General features: G+C 38.3%; 1 protein-coding gene across 2 annotated transcripts in view; it reads right to left on the bottom strand.

Moving 5' to 3' along the window:
- Positions 1-6,853: 6,853 nt before the first annotated feature.
- The window catches only part of LOC118909968 (olfactory receptor 6C2-like), a 62,721-nt gene continuing 47,175 nt past the window's right edge, over positions 6,854-22,399 (bottom strand). For both annotated transcript variants that reach the window (XM_057486770.1, XM_057486771.1), the window contains one exon: positions 6,854-8,301. In XM_057486770.1, coding sequence (XP_057342753.1) covers positions 6,882-7,949 — 1,068 coding nt within the window. In that variant the 5' untranslated portion in view covers positions 7,950-8,301 and the 3' untranslated portion in view covers positions 6,854-6,881. The remainder of the gene's footprint in view (positions 8,302-22,399) is intronic.

Raw genomic sequence — 22,399 nt, 5'->3', positions numbered from 1 at the left:
GGCCATTTCTTCCCCTAGTTTGGGGAAGTTTTCGGCAATTATTTCTTCAAAGACACTTTCTATCCCTTTTTCTCTCTCTTCTTCTTCTGGTACCCCTATAATGTGGATATTGTTCCATTTTGAATGGTCACTCAGCTCTCTTAAAATTCTTTCATTCCTGGAGATCCTTTTATCTCTCTCTGTATCAGCTTCTCTGCATTCCTGTTCTCTGTTTTCTAGTCCATTAATGGTCTCTTGCATCTTGTCCATTCTGTTTGGACATCCTTCCAGAGCTTGTTTTATTTCTGTATTCTCCTTCCTTAGTTCTTGCATATTTCTCTGCAAGTCCATCAGCATGATTATGGCTTTTGTTTTGAATTCTTTTTCTGGAAGACTGGTTAAATCTATCTCCCCAGGTTCCTTCTTAGGGGAAGATGTAGCAGATGCCGAAGCTGTCTGGGTTAGTCTTGTCTGGATCATATTTTTTTGCCTTTTCATGTTGACAGGCGCTATTGACTGTCAGCTGGGAGGGCCAAACTTTTCACTTGCTACTGGCCTTTCTTTACTGGGACAACTGCGACCCCTAGTGGCTTGTGTTGGGTAATTGCGTGTAGGCAGGGTCTTTGTGTCTTGCACAGCCTATATGGAGAGATCTCCCTTTCTGTGGGCAGGGTTTGCCTTAGACTGTTTCTCTGCTTTCTCAGTGCCTGGAGGGGTAATGGGCGGGGTGGTGTTTGGTTGTTTACTTCCGTGATAGGTCTCAGAGCTGTTGCTCAGGGGGTTAGTGCACCCAGTTTTCCCTGTTATTTCCAGCCACTGGGCTGTGGCCTGTGTTGTTTCTGTCTAGCTGTTAAGTCCCTGTCCCTTTAAGACTTTCAAAAAGCACTCGCTTTTCTTTGTCACAGGGGCATCAGCTTCAGAACCTGCTCAGAGGTTTTGCCGCCCTATTTCCCTAGTTTCCAGCCCTCCACACATGCACTGTGTCTGCGCATTGGTGCGGGTGGCTGATGCTGGGTGTTTAGCAGTCCTGGGCTCCCTCTCCCTCCTGCCATGAGCTGGAGGGAGGTGTGCTTGGGTCCTGCCGGGCCAGGGGTTGTATCTTACCCCTTTCACCAGGTGCTGGGCTCTCGCACATGTGGATGTAGTCTGGCTGTTGTCCTGTGTCTTCTGGTCTCTCTTTTAGGATTAGTTGTATTTGTTGTATTTTCAAAAATATATATGTTTTTGGGAGGAGATTCCCACTGTCCTACTCATGTCGCCATGTTGGCTCCGCCCCAGTAAAGTAATTTTTTGAAATGTCAATTGAAAGTATAATAAGAAAGCATAATTTCTTTTCAAATGAATCACATTTCACATGAATGATTTGATATGGTGTTGGGTAGATTTTTAATACTGTGGTAGAGGATGGACATGATTTAATACACAAGAAGTTGATTTCTCACACGATCTCTTTCAAGAATATATACACATGTTTAATCTCTTGAATGTGTCAATGAATGCATTGAATAAATGGGAACATGTGATGAATTTTATGATGTGTCATACAAACATGGGTTTTTAATATTGTACAAGTTTCCTACAGTATATGATATCAAATATCAATTTCTCAAAATTCAAATGAGTGCTTGAAATATAAATATATTCATAGATATATATAAATATATATATGAATTCATTCCCCCCAAAACTGGGAGGGCGAACCGTGACTTTCCAAGCTTTACATGTGTCCCTTTTTTCCTAAAGAGGAGTCAGTTAGTGCTCCGATGTTTCTCGTTTTTAGTCAAAGCAAGAAGTAAAACTTCAGAACTTGTAAATAGATAAGTAAAGTTATTAAAATGTAATGTTCTGCATGGGTAAAAAAGAAAACCTGAAGAAGATAAGGTGAAAAGGGGACTGAGGAACTGTTCAGATGAACAGAGTTAAGCAGAAATGAAAACTAAATGCCATGTGCAACCCTGCATTATGCTAGGCCTGGAGGAAATAAAAAGACATAAAAATCATTCCTGGGAAAATTTATAAAATTTTAATATGGATAAGATTTAGATAATATATCAATGTCATATTTTCCGATTTTGATCATTATAGTTTTGTTATGTAACATAATGATCTCATTAGGAAACATACCATGAGGTAGCGAGGTAGTTAGGGATAGACAAGCAAAATCCAACTTCCCATGTTCAGAAAAACATAGACATATGTATATATTTATATTTACAATATTAGTATTTGTATATAAAATATTAAAAATTGTATTTATATACATGCAAAAGAAGAGAGAGATGGACAGAGAATGATAAGTAAATCATACGAAAAACAAATGTGGCTCTAGATAAAGGGCATATCAAATACTTTTACTATTTTTGGAACATTTCCACAAGTTTAAAATTACAAAAATGTTACAAAAGAGCAAGTTCAGACCTAGGCAACCATCCTCACAATATAAATCAACCCACTCTTGGGGACTTGCCTTGTGTGGGTGTTCATGATGGACTATGGACTGTACGGAAATTCCCAGGTCCTTCCTTCATTTGTGAGCAGCTGACCGAACAGTGACTGAAAGCTATTCAATACCATAGTCATTGACTCATTAGGGGGTCAGAATTTCACAGTAATAAACAAAAGTTGGGATATTAGAACTTTTTGTGCCCCAGAAGTTGGATTTTATTGAGCAGCTTGGATGTTGCACAGCACATGGGAAGGATTTCCCTGTGCTCAGACATTCTCATAACTCGGAAGGGATGCATTGATTTTCAATCAGCAACCATATGATCTTACACTGATTGAAGTTTTCACTATTATTTTGCTTTTAATGTGAAACTGTTGTTAGATTAAATTCATTCTTATTAATTAATTCCCTTGGTTTTTGGGTAAAGAACACATACAGATAATAACAGCATGTAATAGTAATATATTAATTATAATATTCTTTACGAAGATTTCCAGGTACAAAGCACATGAATGCATTTTAAATCAAATATAATTTATTTATATTTCCATTGGCAAAGTAACATTGCTAACTTGGAAAACAATGGAATGAACAAGGTCATCCCTTCAGTTTTTTAATGCTTCTTTAATATCATCATCATTTCCTCAAATATTAGGAAAACCTATAAATGTTCTGTGATTCAAAGAAAATGTGGTCCACAAACGTTCATAGCAGCATTGTTCATACTAAACAAAATGTGGAAAAAACTTAAATGTTTATCAAATGCTGAATGGATAAGCATAATGCAGTATACCCGATGCAGTATACACACGATGGAATATTATTCATCCATAAAATGAATGAAGTACCTATAGATTCTACAACACAGATGAAACTTGAAAACATTATAATGAGTGAGAGGAACCAGACAAAAAAGGCCACACATATCATATGATTCAATTTATATGTGTAACTGTAGGGAGAGGAAATCCCGGGCAAAATACCTCTAAAACCGAAATCAGTCAAAGGGAGAAATAAAGCTTAAAACCCATTTACTGCTTTAAACTACTGTCCAGAGGCCATTTCTCTCCTGCTAAAGCAGAAGCAAGAGAGACCTTCCCCCAACCTCTCAGGATCAGATAATCCCTCGGTCGCCCTGGTAATTATCCACTGATACGAAGATGAACTACTACTCTCCAGCCCTTAGGAATGCCTGTTCATATGGAGATGCACTAAAGCCAGGTGAGAAAGTCTGGAATATTACAATTTTACCCACAATAAGAAATGTCTAGAATGGCAAATTCAAGAGACAGAAAGCACATTAATGCTTGCTAGGAGCTGGAGGTAGGGAGCACCAGGGGGTTACTGCAAAAGAGCTATGGAGCATCTTTTGGAAGAGATGATGAAAAGGTTGTGAAATGAGATGACGGTGATAATTGTACACTTTGTGAAGGTACTAACAGGCACTGCACTGAATGAGGAAAATCGTTAAATGGTGAGTTTTATGTTATGTAAATTTTACCTCAATAAAAGTAGTTTTGGAAGGGGATATAAAAAAATTACAGGTTGGACTGGAAGATTCAATGCCCTAAGTACCTGAGTCCCCACTTCATGACTGTCTGCCCACTTGGTGGAAATCCTTGCCTTGCTGGAGGGGAGACCGAATGCTGAGGAGATGATAGAATGTGTTAACTAACAAGAATAGTGCTGTTTGCATAGCTGGTGTACTTGGTGAGAGTGTTTTTTAGTTTAGAAGAATCACAGGGAAACAAAGACAGAGAGGGCTTATGTCCCAGTCACTCTGCCATCCCCTATTCCAGGAACACAGAGGGACAGGCTGCTAGGCATAGAGCTGAGAAAAATCACCTGTTAGCATTTAAGTGACTGATTTCCTACTCTTTTTGAAAAGCAAGCCATACAGCAACCAGCATTGAAACCAACAGAAAGAGAGGGATGGATTGACAAGAATAGCATAGGGCAGAGTGGAATTACATACAATCCTAGTAGGTAAAACAAAAAGATACAACAAAAAGTTCTAAAAAAGTTCTAGCCACAGCCCAGGCTCCAGGCTCACCTCAGCCCCCAGCCAGCCCCGTGGCCCTAAGCTCCAGCCCTGCACTGTGTCCCCAGGCCCAGGAAGGCCCCTGCAGACTCAGCTTCCAGGCCCACCCAAGCAGCAGGACAAACCATGTTAACCCAGGATACGGGACTAAGTATCCTGTAGTACCAGTCCCAGATGAGGCCTGTCCCCATAGGCACAGGTGCCACACCACTCCAGGGGATCCCAGCAGCAGGATGGCCCGCACAGATTCCCATGCCTCAGGTTCATGCCCCACTCCAGCACCAGGTCAGCCCCCAAGGAGCCGGCTCACCCACTGCTGAACCAACTGAAAAGCCAGCCCCCTCCACAGACTCCAGCACAAGCCCACCCGAGGACCCAGATGTGAGCCCAGAACCTCTGGGTGGCTGACTGGTGAAGGGCTTTCCCAGTCCACGTCTGCATAAACTGGAAGGGGAGTCTGCTCCTTCAACTGTACAAATGCCAATGAAGACCACAAAGATCATGTATAATCAGGCTAAACACTATAGAAGAAAAAATAAATGAGGCACTAGTAAATCACCCCAAATAATGGAGCTGCTTGGTATTAATGGCTTTCTTTCTTTTATTTCAAACTTTAATACTCCCACCACTGCACGTCTTTTACCTCCAGTTTAAGATAATGCTACTTCACACCCCTGAGTGAAATTGCAGTGCTTCAATATAATGACTAATTATAATTGCTTTGCATTTATTTGTGGATATAATATTTTTAACTCCACAGTAAAGAAGGTTGGGATAACGCGATCTGGCTTAGTTTCTTGGCTCCTACTCCTCTATGTTGTTCACTTTTACATACTGATGACCTGAGCTTTTTCTTATTTTAACTTACAGGTTTTACAGCTCATTATCTCAATTCAGTAATTAAAAATTATTTAATTCTTCTTTACAAATATATCAAAAATAACAGTTACATTCACTAATTATGAACATGTCATCAAATGAGATACATTATGAAATGTCACATAATTGCTTTGGTCCTGATTATAAATATTTTAGAGACTCTTGTGCCAATTTCTTAATTGAAATATTTCTCAGAGTGATTTCAGTACATAAGAGCTCTTTGGTGAATGCTCCAGGAGGTCATGCTGATAATAAATATGCTTCAAAGTTGGCAGTGAGGTGATAACTGCAATATCTCATCTTTCCCCTAATTAAAACATAAAGTCTTATATATGATACCACAGGACAGATTATAGTATGTAAAATCTATTACATAAATTTCAAAATGTTGAATCAATTTAATTTTCTTCCTCTATGTCAATAAAATAACTTAATATGCAAAGATAACAAGACACCAGGAGTGCATTGATAAACCAGGAGTGCATTACTGCAGAGAGAGCACCCTGCTAGTATGACAGCTGGTATACTCCCAATTCCAGTGTCCTTTTCCCATCCTGCCCTCTCCAAACCACACTGCTGCTTGAAAGGCAGTGGACAGGAGTGGGCTGAACATGCCTTGAAATCAGAATCAGGCTTCATGATTTGCTCCCTACAATGTGTGGATCAATCTACATAATCTTCTTCTGTCTGCATTTTGATACAACTGAAACATATTTATAGGATTGGCAAGGGCATAAATAGTAATAACTGAAAAGAGTTTGATGTATCATTATTAGTTTCAAAAAAACAATTGTTCTCAAAATCGTGCCATAGAAATAATTTAAAAGAGCGTTAAATGGCTATTTCAAAGCCTACTTTTAAGTTTTAAGATAAATAATCCCTTAGTTTTAAATTTAATATCAAAGGTAATATTTTCAACTTTTCTTAAACAACTAATTCTTTGTGCCTCTTGTCTGTTAGCCAATAGAAGTAATGATTTAATTTTAAAGATAATAATTTAGAAGGTGGGAGCATTATCAGTAGAAGCCTCTTTCTCCTTTTTTGTGCTTCCTTGTTTGTTGCCTCTCTCTCTATTTTTCTCCTTCCTCCCTCCTCTGTCCCTCCTTTTTCCACCTTTCTTTCTTCTTTCCTTTCTTCATTGACATGCACTCTGTTACTATTTAGGATAATCCTGATAACTTTCCTTTGAAGAGAAACTAGTACTATTACCACATAATGTATCTCCTAGATAATCTATACACTTTTAAATATTATTACTATCCTTCCTGAACCAGAGCACTGAGAAAAAGTTTGAGTAAGAAAAGAACAAATTTAATTACTTGGAAATATATTTCATAATTTCACAATAAGGGAAAACATCACTTATGAGGTTGGTTTGAAAGGAGAAGAATTTGGTTAAGGTGAAAGTAGGATGCAGTATTACATGTCTCTGATAAAGTTAATTTGACTGAATTATAGGCACGAAGCATTGAAATAAGTTATCAGCTGTAGGTTAAACATTTACAGGACTTTCTTCTTTCATTTTACTTTGATTCATCAAAACTTTGATTTCTTTGAGAAAAATATAGTTCTCTTTATGGAGTCATTAAAAGCTTGTTTCACTTGCTTGTTCCTCAGGGTGTAAATGAAGGGTCTCAACAAGGGGGCAACAGATGTAGTGAGCACTGAGATGCCTTTGTTTACGGCCACCTCCTCCTTTGACGAGGGCTTGATGTAGATGAAGATGCAGCTGCCGTAGGCGATGGAAACCACAATCATGTGGGAAGAGCAGGTGGAAAAGGCCTTTTTTCTCTGTTGGACAGAGTGGAACCTGAGAATTGTCCTGATGATATGTGTGTAGGACAGAATCACACACACTAGGGTGATGATGAGTCCAAATACAGCCACAAGGATAACCACTTGTTCTATTACCCATGTATCTGAGCATGAAATCTTTAGGAGGGGACCTGCATCACAACTAAAATGATCAATTGCATTAGAGTCACAGAATTCAAGCTGGAGGCCCAAGCTAAGGGGTGGGAGAATGATCACCAAGCCAGACCCCCAACAGCAGAGGACTAATAAGGTACAGACCCTACTGTTCATGATGGTCATGTAATGCAGGGGTTTACAGATAGCAATGTAGTGGTCATAGGACATGGCTGCCAGGAGAAAAAATTCTGTTGCTCCAAAGAGAATAACAAAAAATATTTGACTTGCACAAGCACTGTAGGTAATGGTATTGTCCCCAGTTGACATGCTGTACAGGAATCTAGGAATACAAACAGTGGTAAATGACACTTCTAAGAAGGAAAAATTTCTGAGGAAAAAGTACATAGGGGTTTTCAGATGAGAGTCCGCCAATGTGAGGGTGATAGTAGTCAGGTTCCCTGTTACACTCAAGATGTAGGTGAGAAATAGGAAGATAAAAAGCAGGATTTGCAGTTGAGGATCATCTGTGAGTCCCAACAGGATAAAAGTTGTTATTTCTGTGTAGTTTGTCATCACTGACTTTTGAACTCTACTCAGTAAGCATGTAAAAATCAAAGAGAGTTTAGGAGGAGGCAGATATTCAAATTCTGCAGCAAAGGCTATGCATATAAAAGCCAAGCAAACCAAGTACATTAATTTTCTCCTTTTACAACATAGTGAATATTGCCAGTATTCCAAAAGTCTTCTTGAATTCCATGTATAAATAGCAGATTATTCTTTCAGAATTCATGTTGTAAAACAATCCAACTTTTTCTCACATCATTCTTTGACCTTCAGAATATAAAAATGAAGCTGACTGTAATTCATTACATGGACTGAATTGACAAATCTGTTTGGAGAATAAGAGATGATGTTACCTCATGTGTAATTAAACATCCTTTATCCAACAAACCTTTGATACGGTACATATCCAGAGCATTGTTAACATGAGTTCCCTTCAGTTGTGACTATCAGAAGATCGTTTTAAGGGTGAAATGCATTTCTCCTGCAAAACAATGAGAAAAATACACAACTCAGGATACCGAGATTTTCCATTGTTTCTTTATTCTTCTCTGCCTGCATTCCTCATTCATAACCCAAAGGTGGCCGATGTACACCTATTTTATCTGTAGTGTAAAAAAGTCATTGTGTTCAAGATATACACAAAAGGAATATCCTCATATGCATTCATGTGGTTTTGCATTTAATTGACTGTAGTCCCATTTCTCTGAAAGCCCCTGAAGATATAACTACATTTAATATCACTAAATACAGTCTTCTAAACTGTGCCTTTAGTTCATTATGTTTTTAATTCCTTTGAAAAGATAGAGTGTCTACACCTACTCTTCTTACCCTTACTAAGTAAAGGATTTAAGCCTCTGAAGCATGACTTTCACTTCCAACCCACCACTGCTTTACCTCATGCCTATGAGAGCTTCACTACTGCTGAAGCCCATGGCCCAATTTTTTTAGGCATTTTTCAGGGCATCCCCACAATACAGTTTTTAATTAAAGTTCAATCATTCTCTAAATGAATTCCATGTCGTCATTCTGAATTTCTCCTATCTTTAGATCTGTCTTTTCAGTATCTGACACAGTCTCCTCACTGTCCATTTGTCTATGAAGTACTGCTGTTCCCCCACATTTTATGATACCTCTCCCAAAGGCAAGAACTATTCCCAATGAAAAGCATTGCTAATATGCATCAGGAGTCGCAAGTTACACAGACATGTCATATGCCATGTGCTCAACGTGAGATCAGGCTCCTTCCCAACCTTCTCCTCTCCCAGTGTTAACTGTTTCTTGATAAAGATCAGTGTCTTTGTGTGTCTTGCCAGGCTCTTCAGGGAGAGGACCTTCCTTATTTTCTCTCCCGTCACAATTCCTGAACTTTCTTCCTCAGATCTTAAGTTCCACTCACATTGACTGATTATAATTCTTCCTATTTTCTACATGCTGTCTCCTTGGCAAGGGCTAATCCTCTGACTGACTGATGCCTGTCCGTCCTTCAGGGCTCTCCTTAGGTGTCAGTTCTTCAAGGAGGTCTTCATTTACCACCCAGACTGTGTGAGATTTTGATCCTGTTATTTCCAAGTCCTTTTTCCTATCTTGTCTCAGAACATATCATATTTTATACTGTGTGTACTTATATTTCTCCTCTGTGTTTCTCTAAACTTCTTCACATAGAGGCTATATTTTGTATATAGTTATCTTCCCTCTGGCACATATAAGGTCTATGTAAAGATGAACTGAAAAATAAAACAAGAGTTGACTATGTACTGAGACTAAGCTGTATTCTTTAATGCCTACTCTGGTCAGTTGGTTCGACATCCTTACTCTCATATCTATTTCAAATTGCACTGTCATTTTGTGTACATTCTTACAAGGCCTGAAAAATACCAATTCTAAACTTTATATATGCTTCTTTCCCAGGCGTTTTTTCTGGCCTTTGAACATGACTTACTTACCTTTGATGTTGTGACTCTCTATCTGTTGTTGTTTTTGCAGGTTGATTTGTACCTAGAAATCTGTCATGGAATTCCTGCTTTTCGTGTTCTTAGATTTTTATGCCATTGACCATGACCTGTCACCATACAACATTTTGAGAGACTATGGTCTTTTACTTTTTGCTTTACTTTCTTTTTCAAGCTGAAATTACCTACTGTGTGCCTACAGTTTCACTTGCTTATCAGAGAGACTGTGGATTGTAGCCTTTTCTCCCTCCTATTAGAGCAAAACCACTTCATTCTATGTCAGGACTTACTTCCTCCTGGCTAATGGCATATTTGAGACAAGCTGTTTTAAATTGAACTATTCCATACAGAGGTTGTTGTTTGTGAAGTAGAGTGTAGTCTCTGTATCATAAAACTCACTTACTTTATGCAAAAATTCTCACTGTAGTTATTTAAGTAGTGTTCAACTTATTTCAGAAATACTTGCATTTCCCTAGGTTACTTAATGAGTGTAACTCTCTGACATAGAATCACATAGAATCATAATACAGGTTCCTGAACTCAGAGAGACCTAAAAAATTTTAGCCAGGCAGTAGGGGAAAGGGTCTAGGTGCCAATGAAGAAATTAAAAATTAGAAACACTGTTAGTATGGTGGTCAAAAGTTTCATTCATATTGATGGTTGAGATCCACCTAGGCAATTAAGGAAGTTTATTGCCCCATCATCACATACCCACACTGCCTTCCTAATCAGTTCTGTCCCTTATGTCATTCAGTCACTTGACTTACACATTTACATTATAATTTCAGATATACAAGTCAGATGAATAACATATTAAATGGTATATTTTCCCTGTATTTTGGGTCTTATTTTGTTTATATTATCTGTGACTATTATGTATATTCTTTTTTTTTTTTTTTTTATTGAAGGGTAGTTGACACACAGTATTACATTAGTTTCAGGTGTACAACACAGTGATTCAACATTTATATACATGATAATTCTAGGTACCAGCTATCACCATACCAAGTTGTTACAATATTTTGACTATATTCCTTATGCTATACATTACATCCCGGTTACTTATTTATTTTATAATTGGAAGTGTGTTTATATATATATACATATACATATATATATATATATATATATATATATATATATACATATTTTTGTGAGGGCATCTCTCATATTTATTGATCAAATGGTCAAATGGTTGTTAACAACAATAAAATTCTGTAAAGGGGAGTCAATGCTCAATGCACAATCATTAATCCACCCCAAGCCTAATTTTCATCAGTCTCCAATCTTCTGATGCATAACGAACAAATTCTTACATGGAGTACAAATTCTTACATAGTGAATAAGTTACATGGTGAACACTGCAAGGGCAGTCATCACAGAAGCTTTCAGTTTTGTTCATGCATTATGAACTATAAACAGTCAGTTCAAATATGAATATTCATTTGGTTTTTAAACTTGATTTACATGTGGATACCACATTTCTCTATTATTTTTAATAAAATGCTGAAGTGGTAGGTAGATACGAGATAAAGGTAGAAAACATAGTTTAGTGTTGTAAGAGAGCAAATGTAGATGATCAGGTGTGTGCCTGTAGACTATGTGTTAATCTGAGCTAGACGAGGGCAATAAACATCCATGTGTGCAGAAGATTTCTCTCAGAAGAGGGGGGTGAGGTTCTAAGCCTCACCTCTGCTGCTCCCCATTTTCTCACCAGATGGCCCCCTGCGACTGTGACTGTCTTAGGTTGTTCCTCCCTTGAGGAATCTTACCCATCTCTGGCTAACCAGTCATCTTCCGGGGCCATACAGGGAAATGTTAAGTTGGTAAGTGAGAGAGAAGCCTTATTGTTTGAAAAGGTTAGCTTTTTACTTCTTTGCATATTTATGCCCTGTGGCTTCTATGCCCATCATTTGTCTTGAGGTGTCTTTACCACTTGGAAGAATTATGATACTCGGGAAATTCGACATGTGGCACGAGTTCTATTTAAAGGTTGTGATTAGGTAGGAAGAAGAAAAGCTATAGAAGTAGCAGGCAGAAGAAAACCTGGGAAGATTGATTATTTCTTTGACATATCTTCTTGTAGAGTAACTTCAGCATGGATAGGTTTTAAACTACTAATTAAATTGTGCACACACATTAACATAATAGGAATATAGTTACCTAACCAAAGCATACCTGTAATTACCAGCCATGTCCAGTGAAACCAAGAAAACCAGTTAGGCACCTTAGGCATTTGTGAAAACTTATCTATGATATGGTGGATATTGTCCAACTGAACTTGAACAGTCTGAGAGAATTCAGATAAATTAGAACAACCCATTCCTGGGGACTGTTCACATCCCATATGTTCTTTTAACAATAAATAGTCTGTGGTTGTAAGATTTTGGAGTGCTACAATTTGCACTTCTCCTAATTCTTGGTTGAGTTCTAACAGTATAGATCCAGTCCAATTTGTTGTTTTACTGTATGCACAGGCCAGCTTAGATATCTCCTTCATCATTCCCATGGCAAGTCCAGGAAATGGTGGGATGAGTGCATCTACACCTGTGGCCGTGCTTGGATCTTTGTTGGGGTTTATTTTGCTGATCATCTTCTGTCATGAGTCTTCCCGAGAGTGCTGATGTTGGAAGTTCTTTTTCATATCGTATCTTAGTTCATTTTCAGGGTAGCCAAATTAGGCTTTGATCCTCTGTATAAACACAAACAGACCCTTTGCCTACACTTTTATATGCCCTTTATATCATTGTGTAGAACTCATTGGAGGTTACCACACAGGAACTGCTTTTTTTTTTTTTTAATCATTAATCTACACTTACATGACGAATACTTTGTTTACTAGGCTCTCCCCTATACCAGGTCCCTCCTATATACTCCTTTACAGTCACTGTCCATCAGCGTAGCAAACTGTTGTAGAATCACTACTTGTCTTCTCTGTGTTGGATAGCCCTCCCCTTTCTCCCACCCTGCTATGGATGCTAATCTTAATACCCCTCTTTTTCTGCCCCCCCTTATCCCTTCCTACCCACCCATCCTCCCCAGTCCCTTTCCCTTTGGTACCTGTTAGTCCATTCTTGAGTTCTGTGATTCTATTGCTGTTTTGTTCCTTCAGTTTTTCCTTTGTTCTTATATTCCACAGATGAGTGAAATCATTTGGTATTTCTCTTTCTCTGCTTGGCTTGTTTCACTGAGCATAATACCCTCCAGCTCCATCCATGTTGCTGAAAATGGTAGGATTTGCCCTTTTCTTATGGCTGAGTAGTATTCCATTGTGTATATGTACCACATCTTCTTTATCCATTCATCTATAGATAGACATTTAGGTTGCTTCCAATTCTTGGCTATTGTAAATAGTGCTGCGATAATCATAGGGGTACATTGGTCTTTCTCATACTTGATTGCTGCATTCTTAGGGTAAATTCCTAGGAGTGCAATTCCTGGGTCAAATGGTATGTCTGTTTTGAGCATTTTGATGTACCTCCATACTGCTTTCCACAATGGTTGAACAAGTTTACATTCCCACCAGCAGTGTAGGAGGTTTCCCCTTTCTCCACAGCCTCGCCAACATTTGTTGTTGTTTGTCTTTTGGATGGCAGCCATCCTTACTGGTGTGAGGTGATACCTCATTGTAGTTTTAATTTGCATTTCTCTGATAATTAGCGATGTGGAGCATCTTTTCATGTGTCTGTTGGCCATCTGTATTTCTTTTTTGGAGAACCGTCTGTTCAGTTCCTTTGCCCATTTTTTAATTGGGTTATTTGTTTTTTGTTTGTTGAGGCATGTGAGCTCTTTATATATTCTGGACGTCAAGCCTTTATTGGATCTGTTATTTTCAAATATATTCTCCCATACTGTAGGGTTCCTTTTTGTTCTATTGATGGTGTCTTTTGCTGTACAGAAGCTTTTCAGTTTAATATAGTCCCACTTGTTCATTTTTACTGTTGTTTTCCTTGCCCGGGTAGATATGATCAAGAAGAGGTCACTCATGTTTATGTCTAAGACGTTTTTGCCTATGTTTTCTTCCAAGAGTTTAATGGTTTCGTGACTTACATTCAGGTCATTGATCCATTTTGAGTTTATTTTTGTATATGGGGTTAGACAATGGTCCAGTTTCATTGTCCTACATGTAGCTGTCCAGTTTTGCCAGCACCATCTGTTGAAGAGTCTGTCATTTCGCCATTGTATGTCCATGGCTCCTTTATCAAATATTAATTGACCATATATGTCTGGGTTAATGTCTGGATTGTTTAGTCTGTTCCATTGGTCTGTGGCTCTGTTCTTGTGCCAGTACCAAATTGTCTTGATTACTATGGCTATATAATAGAGCTTGAAGTTGGGGAGTGAGATCCCCCCTACTTTATTCTTCTTTCTCAGGATTGCTTTGGCTATTCGGGGTCTTTGGTGTTTCCATATGAATTTTTGAATTATTTGTTCCATTTCATTGAAGAATGTTGCTGGTAGTTTCATAGGGATTGCATCAAATCTGTATATTGCTTTGGGCAGGATGGCCATTTTGATGATATTAATCCTTCCTAGCCATGAGCATGGGATGCGTTTCCATCTGTTAGTGTCCCCTTTAATTTCTTTTAAGAGTGACTTGTAGTTTTCAGAGTATAAGTCTTTCACTTCTTTGGTTAGGTTTATTCCTAGGTATTTTAGTTTTTTTGATGCAATTGTGAATGCGGTTGTTTTCCTGATTTCTCTTTCTGTTAGTTCATTGTTGGTATATAGGAAAGCCACAGATTTCTGTGTGTTGATTTTGTATCCTGCAACTTTGCTGTATTCCGGTATCAGTTCTAGTAGTTCTGGGGTGGAGTCTTTAGGGTTTTTTATGTACAGTATCATGTCATCTGCAAATAGTGACAGTTTAACTTCTTTGCCAATCTGGATTCCTTGTATTTTTTTGTTTTGTCTGATTGCCATCGCTAGGACCTCCAGTACTATGTTAAATAACAGTGGGGAGAGTGGGCATCCCTTTTTAGTTCCCGATCTCAGCGGAAATGCTTTCAGCTTCTCGCTATTCAATATAATGTTGGCTGTGGGTTTTTCATAGATGGCCTTTATTATGTTGAGGTACTTGCCCTCTATTCCCATTTTGCTGAGAGTTTTTATCATGAATGGATGTTGAACTTTGTCAAATGCTTTTTCAGCATCTATGGAGAGGATCATGTGTTTTTTGTCTTTCTTTTTGTTGATGTGGTGGATGATATTGATGGACTTTTGAATGTTGTGATATCCTTGCATCCCTGGGATGAATCCCACTTGGTCATGGTGTACGATGGTTTTGATGTATTTTTGAATTCGGTTTGCTAACATTTTGAGTATTTTTGCGTCTACGTTCATCAGGGATATTGGTCTGTAGTTTTCTTTTTTGGTGGTGTCTTTGCCTGGTTTTGGTATTAGGGTGATGTTAGCTTCATAGAATGAGTTTGGGAGTATCCCCTCCTCTTCTATTTCTTGGAAAACTTTAAGGAGAATGGGTATTATGTCTTCCCTGTATGTCTGATAAAATTCCGAGGTAAATCCATCTGGCCCGGGGGTTTTGTTCTTTGGTAGTTTTTTGATTACCGCTTCAATTTCATTGCTGGTAATTGGTCTGTTTAGATTTTCTGTTTCTTTTTGGGTCAGTCTTGTAAGGTTGTATTTTTCTAGGATGTTGTCCATTTCTCCTAGGTTTCCCAGCTTGTTTGCATATAGGTTTTCATAGCATTCTCTAATAATTCTTTGTATTTCTGCGGGGTCCGTCGTGATTTTTCCTTTCTTGTTTATGATACTGTTGATTTGTGTTGACTCTCTTTTCCTCTTAATAAGTCTGGCTAGAGGCTTATCTATTTTGTTTATTTTCTTGAAGAACCAGCTCTTGGTTTCATTGATTTTTGCTATTGTTTTATTCTTCTCAATTTTATTTATTTCTTCTCTGATCTTTATTATGTCCCTCCTTCTGCTGACCTTAGGCCTCATTTGTTCTTCTTTTTCCAATTTCGATAATTGTGACATTAGACCGTTCAATTGGATTGCTCTTCCTTTTTTAAATATTCTTGGATTGCTATATACTTTCCTCTTAAGACTGCTTTTGCTGTGTCCCACAGAAGTTGGGGCTTAGTGTTGTTGTTGTCATTTGTTTCCATATATTGCTGGATCTCCATTTTGATTTGGTCATTGATCCATTGATTATTTAGGAGCGTATTGTTTAGCCTCCATGTGTTTGTGAGCCTTTTTGCTTTCTTTGAACAGTTTATTTCTAGTTTAATGCCTTTGTGGTCTGAAAAGTTGGTTGGTAGGGTTTCAATCTTTTGGAATTTACTGAGGCTCTTTTTGTGTCCTAGTATGTGGTCTATTCTTGAGAATGATCCATGTGCACTTGAGAAGAATGTGTATCCTGTTGCTTTTGGATGTAGAGTTCTGTAGATGTCTATTAGGTCCATCTGTTCTAGTGTGTTGTTCAGTGCCTCTGTGTCCTTACTTATTTTCTGTCTGGTGCATCTGTCCTTTGGAGTGAGTGTTGTGTTGAAGTCTCCTAGAATGAATGCATTGCATTTTATTTCCTCCTTTAGTTCTGTTAATATTTGTTTCAGGTATGTTGGTACTCCTCTATTGAGTGCATATATTTATAATGGTTATATCCTCTTGATGGACTGAGCCCTTTGTCATTATGTAATGTCCTTCTTTGTCTTTTGTTACTTTATTTTGAAGTCTGTTTTGTCTGATACCAGAATTGCAACACCTGCTTTCTTCTCTCTGTTGTTTGCTTGAAATATCTTTTTCCATCCCTTGACTTTAAGTCTGTGTGCGTCTTTGGGTTTGAGGTGAGTCTCTTGTAAGCAGCATATGGATGGATCTTGCTTTTTTATCCATTCTATTACTCTGTGTCTTTTGATTGGTGCACTCAGTCCATTTACATTTAGGGTGATTATTGAAAGGTATGAATTTATTGCCATTGCAGGCTTTAAGTTTGTGGTTACCAAAGGTTTAGGGTTAGCTTCTTTACTATCTTACTGTCTAACTTATCTCGCTTGTTGAGCTATTATAAACACAGTCTGATGATTCTTTATTTCTCTCCCTTCTTGATCCTCCTCCTCCCTTCTTCATATGTTGGGTGTTTTGTTCTCTGCTCTTTTTAGGAGTGCTCCCATCTAGAGCAGTCCCTGTATGATGCCCTGTAGAGGTGGTTTGAGGGAGGCAAATTCCCTCAACTTTTGCTTGTCTGGGAATTGTTTAATCCCTCCTTCATATTTGAATGATATTCATGCTGGATACAGTAGTCTTGGTTCGAGGCCCTTCTGCTTCATTGCATTAAGTATATCATGCCATTCTCTTCTGGCCTGTAGGGTTTCTGTTGAGAAGTCTGATGATAACCTGATGGATTTTCCTTTGTAGGTAACCTTTTTTATCTCTCTGGCTGCCTGTAATTCTTTATCCTTGTCTTTGATCTTTGCCATTTTAATTATTATATGTCTTGGTGTTGCCCTCCTTGCATCCCTTGTCATGGGAGTTCTGTGTACCTCTGTGGTCTGAGAGGCCATTTCTTCCCCTAGTTTGGGGAAATTTTCAGCAATTATTTCTTCAAAGACATTTTCTAGCCCTTTTTCTCTCTCTACTTCTTCTGGTATACCTATAATTCGTGTATTGTTCCTTTTCCACTGGTCACTCAGCTCTCTTAAAATTCTTTCATTCCTAGAGATCCTTTTCTCTCTCTCTGCATCAGCTTCTCTGCGTTCATGTTCTCTATTTTCTAGTCCATTAATGGTCTCTTGTATCTCCTGCATTCTGTTTTGAAGTCCTTCCAGAGCTTGTTTTATTTCTGAATTCTCCTTCCTTAGTTCTTGCATATTTCTCTGCAAGTCCATCAGCATGGTTATGACTTTTGTTTTGAATTCTTTATCAGGAAGACTGGCTAAATCAATCTCCCCAGATTCCTTCTCAGGGGAAGATGTAGCAGATGCCGAAGTTGTCTGGGTTAGTCTTGTCTGGATCATATTTTTTTGCCTTTTCATGTTGGCAGGTGGTATTGACAGTCAGCTGGGAGGGCCAAAATTTTCACTTGCTACTGGCCTTTCTTTACTGGGACAACTGCGACCCCTAGTGGCTTGTGTTGGGTAATTGCGTGTAGACTGGGTCTTTGTGTCTTGCCTGGCCGGGAGGGAGAAATTTCCCTTTCTGTGGGCGGAATTTTTCTCAGGCTGCTTCTCTGCTTTCGCAGCGCCCGGTGGGGTAATGGATGGGGGAGCTGCTTGTCTGTTTACCTCCGTGAGGTGTCTCAGAGCTGTTGCCCAGGGGGTTAGTGCGCCCAGTTTTCCCTTTAATTTCCAGCTGCTGTACTGTGACCTGGGTTGTTTCCGTCAAGCTTTTAAGTCCCTGTCCCTTTAAGACTTTCAAAAAGCTCCCGCTTTTCTTTGTCACAGGGGCATCAGCTTTGGCACCCGCTCAGAGGTCTTATTGCCCTGTTCTCCCAGTATCCAGGGCCCTCTGCCCACCCACTGTGTCTGTGCTCTGGTGTGGGTGGCTGGGGCTGGGTGTTCAGCAGTCCTGGGCTCCGTCTCCCTCCCGCTCTGCCTATTCTTCTCCTGCTGGGAGCTGGGGGGATGGGCGCTCGGGTCCCACAGGGCCAGGGCTTTTATCTTACCCTTTCACCAGTCGCTGGGTTCTCGCTGGTGGAGCTGCAGTCTGGCCACTGTCCTGCGTCTTCTGGTCTCTCTTTTAGGGCTAGTTGTGTTTGTTGTATTTTCAAAAGTATATATGTTTTTGGGAGAAGATTCCCACTGTCCTACTCACGCTGCCATGTTGGCTCCGCCCCCTCTATGTATATTCTTTAGTAAAAAGAAAATCCTCTATTTCTGTTCTCACAGAGCAATAAGCACTCCTTGTACCAAACCAGCACTAATTACATAGAATGGTAGCAATTTGAAAATATGTCCTATCTGAAACACAGTCTTAAGCATTCCTGCTACTTCTCCATCACTGACTGAAATGGAATCTCCCCAGGAAACCTCAATGTGTTTGTTTTATGAAAGAGTTTTTCCTCAGTTGGCTTTAATATATTTCCTGCAAAGGACATGAGTCCTGGGAAAATAAGCCTCTATGGACATGTGCCTTATGAAAATCCCATGAGGTATATATGGCAAGGCCAACCTTGATTTAAAGGGAGTGTCACAGGAAAATGGACACTCATGCAGGGAAGCTAATGAAAAACTCCAGTAAGGGAAGTGGTGTAGACCTGGCACGACTACGATGAAGACACTGACAAAGCCCCTGGCTAACATTACATCATGAAAGCCTGTCTCATACAGTTACTTTTTATTTCAGCTCACAAGGTTTTTCAAGAAATCAACAAATAGTGGAAACTATTTCCTTACATGACCCTCCATCCCCAAAAGAATGTGCTTTTTGTGAGCCTCTCTTACCAAGCAGGAGCTCATACAAGGAAAGAAGAGCAGAGTTCTTTGTTTTCAGGCTCTCTGAGACTTTTTTGTATTCTCTCAAAACTCTTTCTATATGCAAATGCTATTTTTGTCTTTGTTAGATAGGATCAATTTACTAATGATTTCTCTTTTATGCAAGTAAAATAGTGTGCTAGTAATTTACTATGCCTTATTCTTTGGCATGTCCTTTGATTTTCGGCTTATCTAAAAATTAATTCTCTCTCAAACACTTCTGGGCTACAAAAAGTATAAGTAGAACAAATTATGAAGTTACTAAAAATTGACATCCTTGCTGTCACCTCCTTCTTCACACACCCCCTCTGAATACACACCAGGTAAAAACTGCCTGAGGGAAATAGTCCCCTCAGCCTTGCTCTCCTACGCAGCACTTCCTGAACAGCATCTGATTACCCTCCACTCAGTAATTTAAATGCTAAGAGAACATTTCCATTGAACTAAAAAATGCCTACGGGGGATTGACATATTTGTGCATAAATTTTTTTTCATCACAAAGGAGTATTTGCAATTTAGAAATGTTGATAGGTTTAAGTAGTGTAATATTCTTTGGGGATATAAATTCCAGTGACTTGGAAGGTATATCTCTGTATATTCTTGAGGTTGTACTGCATGGATGACTACTTAGGGCTGCAGAAATGTGACCCTGGCTGTGACCTTAGTCTTACAAAGGGCTATTGAATAGCTCATAAGATGTCTACTATAATCTCCCATACTAAAAGTAGAAACAGGCTTAAGTAACCACATTATGGAAGAAAATCCTAACACATATTTCTTTCTCAAAAAAAAAGTAATTATGATCTCTAACTCTGGTACTTACTCTTTAGGTACTTTTCATGGTTTCAGCTGACAGCTCCTTACTGTGTTTAGGTGTTAAGGGACACGTGTCTCTGCACAGGTGTAACAGGATCATCAACCTGCATTTACTGTCCAGGAATTTTCTGGAGGCTCTTGAGTTCTTCCAGTTTCCCATTTTCATATTACACAAAGACTTTCAATAGAGATTCCTTTATGTTAATCCTTGGAAACATTTCTGCTTGGTCTCTGTCATGGAGGGAAGACAACCTAATATAAGGGAGGAGAACAAAACAACGTCCCTCAGGTTTTGCAAGAGCTCCAATTGCTCTGAACAGGGAGGTGCTTTCCTCCTCCAAGACTAATGATAGTCATGCTCTTCTGCTCAATCTGCTGGGGGAGCCCTGAGACCTCCTCACTGAATGAGGGAAAGGATCCTCAGTGGCCTAGGATCTAGTGCCACTAATAAGCCTTTTGCTTAATGAACTTTGGCAAAGCAAATAATACAGGCAGCAGCCAGGTTTGTCCTTTGAGGTGCTTAAGATGGAAAAACAGCATCAGACTCAGGCCAGGGCCCATCCTACTAGTGAGATAAAAAAGCAAAAGCATGATTCACTTCTTCACTACACTTTCTAAGGGAATGGGGGGGGAGATTCTAATAATCAAAATATGTTTCTTAATCTATCATGATATAAATGCCTATAAAGTATCTATTTAATATGAAAATATATAGTCAGAAAAACTACTATGTATTCAATGACATTGTAGAATGAATTTGTGTTTTTTTTTAATAACAGGAGCATTTATCTACATTTGAAAAACAGGTAAAAATTATGTATTTTTTTCTATTTTTTTTTCTAGACATATTTTTATTCTAGCTACAGATGAAGCTTTATAAGATCATGATTACATGGAGACTCAAAAACAATTAACTCAATAAAAACCACTGACATAACAATTTCTATTTGAAATATCGGCCCTGAGATTTTGCAATTTGTGTGTTTAAAAGGTACCCATCTAAGAATATTTTAAGGCATAAAACTAAGATTTGGAGGGCTGGTTAAGCAATATTGTTTTTGGTCAATTAAAAAAAGAGATATAAAAATTACTGTAACTTGGAGATAAGATGACTGTTAAGAAATGTAGATATAGAGAAACCTGTGATTCCATATTGGTTTCTTTAGGATTTTATCGTGTCAAGACGGTATTTCAGGGCTCATGATGAATTAATTTGCCATGATTAAGAAAGTTCCCATGGCAAAGGAAGTAGGGAAAAATGCTCTTGTTGCTGGTTGCTTGAATAAATAAATTTGCTCACCCTCTTTTTCTTAATAGTTTTTATTATACCATTATATTATTAGTTTTATGGATTTCTTACCCTAATTTTCATTTTATATTTGAATTAAGGCAAGGCTTTATATTTTAATTATCATTCATTTTCATACATTTCAGTTTTTGTGAACAATAAAGTTTTATTTATAATTGGGTTTACATTGTGGGAGACAATATATTGTAGGAATAGGCTGTTATCATGACAGTAAATATTCAAATTTTTGCTTTGTCGAAGAGGTTAAAACAATCTAAGCTTTACAAAAACATGAGGTTATATGATCAATCTCAAATGATGAGAATGAATCATACCAAGGAAGTAATATGATGGAACTACATAAAAGTTTATTCTTAGATATATTTTTTTCATCCCCTTTGCTTGCTTTTCTTTTTTCTTTCCTTCCTTCCTTCTTTCTTTTTCTCTCTTTCTTTCTTTCTTTCTTTTTCTGCTAATGTATATAATATGTTGATGTATTGAACAAATATTTTGATATCTAGACAATATTCTTACTTTAGTAAAGGTCGTAATTCCAGTAAATATATTCTATCACAACTCTTTATTTTCTAGATTATTCTCTTAGACTTTTCAAATATCTATCATATTCTGAGCATATTATAATGATCTACCCATGGGTTCATCAATAAGATTTATGCCATTGAATTGTGTTATTGGAACAGTTTTTAAACAAACTTTTTTTTTAATGAAACCTACCATGCATACAAAACAGTGTGTAACTGTATAGGTATAAACAACCTAGGTTAAGGAACAGAATATTATCAGTACCATGGAAACCTCCTATTTGACAGTCTCTGATCACATCACATTCCACTTCATCCTTAACCAACACTACAAGGACTGAATTGCAAAGAGTGTTGTAAGGACTGAGGAACACCTGTGTCTACTATTCTGGCACAGAATTGCAAAGAGTGTTGCAAGGACTGAGGAACACCTGTGTCTATTATTCTGGCACAGTGAGATTCCTGTTTACAATACATGTCGTTTCTGTTTGTACTCTTCTTCATCCTGCTCTTTGTCCAGGGAGGCTGACAGAATAGACTGTATGCACAGACA

This window comes from Manis pentadactyla, chromosome 10, assembly GCF_030020395.1.
Source record: "Manis pentadactyla isolate mManPen7 chromosome 10, mManPen7.hap1, whole genome shotgun sequence".
NCBI classification, from domain to species: Eukaryota; Metazoa; Chordata; class Mammalia; order Pholidota; family Manidae; genus Manis; species Manis pentadactyla.
The sequence above is the reverse complement of the archived record's forward strand: the minus strand, read 5'-3'. Positions and strand labels throughout refer to the sequence as shown.